General features: G+C 41.8%; 1 protein-coding gene across 1 annotated transcript; it reads left to right on the top strand.

Moving 5' to 3' along the window:
- Positions 1-4,462: 4,462 nt before the first annotated feature.
- On the top strand, positions 4,463-7,230 carry LOC124271040. Its single transcript, XM_046706097.1, has 3 exons — positions 4,463-4,571; positions 6,298-6,727; positions 6,794-7,230. Exons 1-3 carry the CDS (start codon positions 4,464-4,466, stop codon positions 7,183-7,185), a joined length of 930 nt encoding a protein of 309 aa, XP_046562053.1. The 5' UTR covers position 4,463; the 3' UTR covers positions 7,186-7,230.
- The last annotated feature ends 690 nt before the right edge of the window (positions 7,231-7,920 follow it).

Here is a 7,920-nt window from a genome sequence, read left to right on the forward strand (position 1 = left end):
GTACCCTGCAGGCGTCTCCCGTCGCCAGACCGACTACATCCGTCACTTTTCCAACATGTCACTGACTTAAGTACAATCATAGTTAATGTTAAAGTCTTGGAAATTTATGGATTTCAACTTCTGTATGATGAGGAACAAGGCGTATATCCTTACCCCTCAATTTTACCTTATGTTATAAGCTTGAATGAAATTTCCAGGCAAAAGAAAGTAACTGTAATGGCGCTATAACGAGGGAGGCCAAGTCGGTCAAAACCAAGTCCATTAATAGATGTACATTTAATAATCTGAATCAGGGCACTCATTTGCCAAAAATAGTATCACCAGAGAAACAATACTAAAGGATTCATTCTTCATGAAGGTTAACGAAGGATGGAACAACTCACTGACTGTTGACTCCCAACAGCTCGTGTTCTGGAGCTGGCCACTTGGCAAAAACAGGTTAGCGTTATAACAAGGGAATTGGAACATTTGTCTTGACAAATGTTGGCGGTGGCACAATAAAACTAGTTTGACATTATGCCAAGTGAAGTTTAATGGTGGGAAATCTGTTCTGGCATCATAAACCCCATTTCACCTCACCTCACGTTGTTGTACAGATGATTGTTTGTTGTTTTATGCCGCACTCAGCAATATTCCAGCTATATGGCGGTGGTGTGTAAATAATCGAATCTGGACCAGACAATCCAGTGATCAACAGCATGAGCATCGATCTACGCAATTGGGATACGATGACACGTGCCAGCTAAGTCAGCGAGTCTGACCACCCGATCCCGTTAGTCGCCTCTTGTGACAAGCATGGGTTACTGAAGATCAATTCTAACCCGGATCTTCCCGGGTGATCACATACAAATGTCGGTTGTCACGCTTAAGTGCAGGATTTGATTTAAATTATTGCTCTAATTTTCTTGAAATTAACTCACTGTTCTGCGCTTTATAATGAGCTAGTTTCACGCTTCAGCAAAATACCTACTCGTGGGTTCAACCAAAGAAGTAAAGGTCTTAGACCTTCAAAGCGATGTTAAACTAATTAAACTAACTGGTATGTAAGAGTTTACAGGTTTCCTAGGAATATACAAACACGTTAGAGCACAAGAGTTATGTCCCTTCCATTTGCAGCGTACAAAAAATCATTCGTAATTATTAAGCGAGCGATAAATTACGGCTGAGATATTAGGAAAATATAATATAGAATATTAGTTTCATCATGATCGGTAATAGCTTAGAGAAAGACACCAGTTTAAAGTAATGAAAACTCATCTCACAGACATACTATTCAAGAAGGTATAAGTTACGACTACATAGTTTAAAAGATAATCCTAGCCTAAGGTAATAAGTACTGTACATGTATACTCATCTCTCAGACACACCTTTCAGAAAGACAAAAGCTAAGTCTACATTGTTTATTAACTGCTTTGATGTATAAAGTAAACATGTCATCGCCTATATTAGAACAACATTAAGCAAACACTTCAATTTAGTCTCACTAAGATCTAGCCCAGAGTAAGCGTCTACTGTACGTTGTTTTCAATATATGTGAACGACCTTGCTCACGAGATAAACGGTTTAGGATGTGGCATTGAAATTGATGATGTTAGGCTCAGTTTGTTATTATATGCAGACGACATAGCACTTATCGCTCCTGACGAGGTGTCATTGCAGAGAATGTTGGATGTTGTAGCTGATTGGTGCTCCCGCTGGCGAATTCTGGTTAATATTCAGAAAACCAAAGTTATTCATTATCGTCCTAAACGGTTTATGAGATCTAAATTTGTTTTTGTGATTGGTGATGATTATGTTGATTACACTAACGCCTATAAATATTTGGGACTTTGGCTTGAGGAAAATCTTGATTTAAATTACACTGCTAAAGAAATAGCGAAGTCTGCTAACCGCGCGCTGGGATTGGTGATGTGTAAGTTTAAGTCCGTGGGAGGTATGGCTTATAACGTCTATAATAAGCTGTACAACAACTTAGTGCAACCTATTCTGTCTTACGGTGCAGCACTCTGGGGAACTAAGGATTTTAATTGTATAAGTGCAGTACAGAACCTTGCTTGTAGATTGTTCATTGGCGTAAATAGCAAAACCCCTAATTTGGCAGTAAGGGGTGATATGGGATGGACTAGTACTTTGTCAAAACAAAGAACAGAAGTATTACGTTTTGGGGTTGCACCGTATGGCACCTGATAGATTGCCTTCTGTTATTAGCAGCTGGTCACGGCTTTAGCCAAATCATGGGATAACACAGTGTCATCTTTATTACAATCGTTGCAACTCCCAGTGCAAGACTTGCTACACATGTCTAGTAGTGAATTGACTTTGTCATTTCAACGTATACAGTTGTTAGATCATCAGGAGTGGCTACGGGAATTGTGGAATGACCAGGGTAATCCCAACGGTAATAAGCTACGCACATATAGACAGTTTAAGTACACTGTTACTCCAGAACCATACATAACTGCTATACTGCCCAGATGGCACCGTAGCGTTCTAGGTAAACTTCGCTGTGGTACACTTCCATTAGAAATAGAACGTGGTAGATTTTCTCGTCCTGCGACGCCACTTGCAGACAGGCTTTGTCGTCACTGTAGTAGTCAGGCTGTCGAAGACGAAGTCCATTTCTTAGTTAGCTGTCCTTATTATTCTGATCTTCGGTATGATCTGTTTAGAAAATCTAGTATCTTACACCCAAATTTTGCTCAGTTATCAAACACTGAACAAGCTACACTCCTCTTACAAACAGAAATTATTGTTAATCCACTGGCCGCTTTAGTTAGCCGTATGTATCGGCGTAAGCTATCATCCCTATAAATTTCTTTCTTTTCCTTAATTCTTTCATATGTGTGATACTCCTTAATGTTTAAATCTTATATTTTATACATTTTATGCACATATTGTCTCGTGTGTCTCATTGGCCATCTGGCCTTGTGTCTGTATTTTTCTATGTCTTTTTACCGTTGCCATTTTTTGACATGTACATTCACGTGACACATAAACATACTATTTTGTCTGTCTTTGTCTCTGTAATACTATAATCATTCAAGCATCCAGTAAATGTGTCAGCAAGACCTCACTTTGCCAGACAGCTGATGTGATGATAACCGAGAGTAACGACCCGCAAGTTTGCCGGCTTAAGGCTTTTCATTGAGTAGTTGTTACCCGTAGTCTCATTGGAGCGTTTGACAGACTGAGGGGTGTCGGTCCGGGAAAGAATTATTTCAATTTTTAGTATACCCGGGAAAGCGTCAAACCAGGTTCTGTCGGGTATTGCCGGGAAAGCGTCAACATGATAGAAAACATCAGATTACCGTAAATGAGTTGAGCGTCCATGTGTTTGGTATGTTAAACAAACATGTGAAAAGTTCTGTTTGATCCAAATGAATCCTATTAAAATGTGAGAAGCCATGTTATAGGTAAAGACAGATTTATCAATGCACGCAGGACAGAACCAGTCAGAAAACGCAATATTGACGCTCGACTCCAGTCGTTGAAGAGTGAGTTTAGTTTTACGCCGCTTTTAGCAATATTCCAGCAATGTCACGGCAGGGGACACTAGAAATGGGCTTCACACACTGTACCCATGTGGGGAATCGAACCCGGGCCTTCGGCGTGACGAGCGAAGGCTTTAACCACAAGGATACACCATTGCCCCCAACAGTTATTGAGACGTATTACTCCTCGTGTTTTTCCGAAACAGCCTATAAGTTAATCCTCTTGTTGAGGGATTAGCGCGCATCAGTGATTTTGTTTATCTGGAACCAAAGCTTCCGACAAATGGGGGACCCCAACAAGACTATTGTAGTGCCACACGAATTAGGATTAGCAGGATTAATTACTCCCCTTTGTCTGGCCATTTCATTTATTGTTGGATACTGTAGGGCAAACCTCATTTTGCATCATCGACGAAACATAATCGTTTTGTTGTTTCAATTTTAGATAAATACTTAGGAAATCAAAATGTTGGTCAGTAGGGTTTAGACTCTCCCAACAGGTTAGCTCTAGCCCTCAGCCCAGAGGGTTGTGCCGACTCTCTGTGTCCACCCCATGTTATTTCATTCTTGCAGGGGCGGTGGGGTAGCCTAGTGGTTAAAGCGTTCGCTCGTCACGCTGAAGAACCGGTTTCGATTTCCCACATGGGTACAATGCGTGACGACCATTTCTGGTGTACCCCGTCGTGATATTGCTGCGATATTGCTAAAAGCGGCGTAAAATTAAACTCTTCTCTCACTGTTTCATTCTTGTGAATAAAAATGTCATTAGCTTCTTGTGACTTCGAACTCTGTGCTGAGCTAAATCCCACAACGTCCGGCACGCCGTTTAGAAAAGGGGTTTCACCAGAAACCTCATCGGTACGTTACACAGGCGACCATAATAGTTGGTATTATACCGAGTATATTGACTGTGACGAAAATAGACGACCAGCTTCACTTGTTTCCTATCATGTGACAACTGCACTGTGCTTAATGTGTTCTTTTTTCTTTTCCAGTCCTTCGAAAATGGGTGCACGCAGAGGCTGGGTCCGATTCCTGAAGTTCCTTGCCTGTGGTGGCCTTGTCTTCCTTGTGATCCGGGTAAGTAGCAGTAGCAAAAGCATCTCTAATTATCATATTACTGTTTATAAAGACCTGTTAGAATTGGTCTTCAGCAACCTATGCAAGGGCGGGTACAGCTATTTGAGAAAGGTGGGATGCACAGTTCATTTTCATCCGTTTTCACTAGAGTTTCAATGGTCATTTAATAAACTTTCAGGACAAAAAGTCAGGGTGCGCGCACCCCCACCCCCACCTAGATCCGCCTAAGCCATGCCTGTCCTAAGAGGCGACTAACGGGATCGGGTGGTCAGGCTCGCTGACTTGGTTGACAACATGTCCTCATATCCTAGTTTTCGTAGAGCGATGCTCATGCTGTTAATCACTACATTGTCTGGTCCAGACTCAATTATTCACATACCGCTGCCATGTAGCTGGAATATTGCCGGGTGCGGCGTTAAACAACAAACAATCAAATAAATAAAAACATTTTCAAGAAGGTGCTGGTGGCCCAAAGCGTAAATTCGTTGACTGAGTAACGGCCCTTGGGGATCCAGGAAACCTACGATCGCTGGTTCTAATCCCGGTTCATCCCGATTATGTTTCTAGGTTTGTCTGCACCATTCATGCTGTGTTTCACCAAAGTGGTAAACGCAAACCTGCCTAAGCATTAATCACCTGGAGTGAGTGAGTGAATATGATTTTTCGCCGATTTTAGCAATATCAAATGCATTGTGTGAAGCTCATTTCTGGTGTCCCCTCTGTGGTATTGCTAAAAGCGACGTAAAACCATACTCACTCACTTCATGTAGTATTTGATAAAAGCAGTACATTTATCTGAAGCGTTGCAATTCGTGCCTTGAGTTCGAGACCAGGGCAATGCTGCGTCGTTCGTTTCCGTTGGGACAGTGGGGTAGCCTAGTAGTTTAAGCCTTCGCCCGTTGGCCCCATTCCCCAAATCGAGACACCGTTTGAAGCATATACCATGTCTCCTAGTCGTGACATTGCACGACTATTGCTTAAAAAACGGCATTGAACATGGGTCACTCACTCATAACACAACATCTATCAAATTCGACTTACTTTCCTTCAAGAGCTTCTCGGGGACGAAGGGGTAGCCCAAGCGTTCGCTCGTCATGCTGGATTCGATTCCCCAAATCGTAGGTATATCGGGGAAAAGAATGGCATAACATCATACTCACTTGAGTGATCCTTCCACATAACGTAACACTAAACAGACTGGCTGCGATATAACTAAGGAGCTTTTCAAACTGGCATTAAACTCAATTCACTCATGCTCTGCTTTCATAAAATCATTATGACCAGCTTTGTGATGTTTCACGTAGATACTGAAGTGTCTAGTCCAGTAGTAGTGAGTGAGTTCTACGGCGCACTCAGCAATATTCCAGCTATATGGCGGCGGTCTGTAAATAATCGATTCTGGACCAGACACTCCAGTGATTAACAGCATGAGCATCGATCTGCGCAACTGGTATATGATGACATGTGGCGACCAAGTCAGCGAGCCCGACCACCGGATCCCGTTAGTCGCCTCTTACGACAAGCATGGGTTACTGAAGATAAATTCTAACGGGTGTAGTCCAGTAGTAAAGGCGTTTGCTTGCTCCCCGGGGTTTTCCAGTTCGAACTCCAGATTAGTTGAGTATGTAAAGCACCTTTGTTGTTTGTGTTGTTGACGTTATATCATGTTTGTGCTATAAAGTCCTATATAACTGTTTGCTATTAAAATAACGTATTTCCGTTCCAGAAATTGCAGTTTCAACCATGTTCAGCGGACACCGACAACTTCTTCCGATCTTATCCCAAGTTTACCGGAGATACCCGAGTACCTCCGGACGTAACGGTAGTGACTGCTTTCTTCAGCCTGGGTAACTTCATAAAAGGTAAAGATGAGACGTTTGGTCCCACGTTGTATCTGGAGTGGGCCACTGTGTACAAGCATCTAAGGAACCCTCTGGTTGTGTACACCGACTCGGACCAGTTTGTCCGACTGTTCACGGACATGCGACAACACTTGATGAACATCACAAAAATCATCAAAATTGAGAAAAAACAATTATGGGCGTTTGACCATTTGGACAAAGTCCGTAACATATACTCTGACCCGAAGTATCCAAAATACCAACCCAATACAGTGGTTCCAGAATACCCATGTGTTCAAAATGCAAAATACTTGCGTGTGTCGAGAAAGCTATAGAGAGTGACTTCTTCCATACCAAATATTACATGTGGGTTGATGTTTGGTTACTTCCGGTTAATCACAAGCAGAAAAAGGGACTTCCGGTTGACACTTCCTCGCGACTTTGATGAGAAGAAAATAGCTATCAATAAAGTGGCTCGATATTCTTTGGAGGAACGGCCAGAAGATATTTTTAAAAATATGTACGTGTGGGTGGGAGGGGGAGTTCTTATCGCTGAGAAAGGCGTGTTTCGCCAGTTTGTGATTGAATACAGAAAGGCCGTGGAACATTATCTGGATTTGAAGCTGAGCAACTCGGATCAGCAGGTTCTGTTTGCGATGTACTCAAAAGCGGAGGTACACTTGAAACCTACTGTGCAACTACAGCCATATTCGTCTCATTGGTATGGAGATTGCTGGTTCTATCTCGGGTATATTTGCTACAGAGAAGTGTGAGTGAGGGGTTTATTCCTTTTTGGATGGTGTTTCAGTTATATTGCATCGTGTCAGATACAGACATAGACACAGATACAAACACAGGGACAGGCAGATACAGATACAGGCACAAATACAGACATAGACACAGATACAGACATGGATACAGACACGGAGACAGACACAGATACAGATACAGACATAGACACAGATACAGATACAGACATAGACACAGATACAGACATAGACACAGATACAGATACAGACATAGACACAGATACAGATACAGACATAGACACAGATACAGACATAGACACAGACATACACATACACAGATACAGATACAGACATAGACACAGATACAGACACAGATACAGATACAGACATAGATACAGACATAGACACAGACACACATACAGATACAGACATAGATACAGACATAGACACAGACATAGATACAGACATAGATACAGACATAGACACAGATATAGATACAGACATAGATACAGACATACACATACACATACACATACACAGATACAGATACAGACATAGATACAGACACATATACAGATACAGACATAGATACAGACATAGACACAGACATAGATACAGACATAGACACAGACATAGACACAGACATAGATACAGACATAGATACAGACATACACATACACATACACATACACAGATACAGACATAGACACAGACATAGATACAGACATAGATACAGACATACACATACACATACACATA

The sequence above is a fragment of the Haliotis rubra genome, unplaced genomic scaffold (genome assembly GCF_003918875.1).
Source record: "Haliotis rubra isolate DU_JTF1 unplaced genomic scaffold, ASM391887v1 Scf157, whole genome shotgun sequence".
NCBI lineage: Eukaryota > Metazoa > Mollusca > Gastropoda > Lepetellida > Haliotidae > Haliotis > Haliotis rubra.

Coding starts and splice junctions, on each gene's coding strand:
- LOC124271040 (XM_046706097.1), top strand. CDS start 4,464: ATGTGTTCTTTTTTCTTTTCCAGTCCTTCGAAAATGGGTGCACGCAGA. Junction 4,572..6,297: donor TTGTCTTCCTTGTGATCCGG/GTAAGTAGCAGT, acceptor TTTCCGTTCCAG/AAATTGCAGTTTCAACCATG. Junction 6,728..6,793: donor TCAAAATGCAAAATACTTGC/GTGTGTCGAGAA, acceptor GGTTGATGTTTG/GTTACTTCCGGTTAATCACA.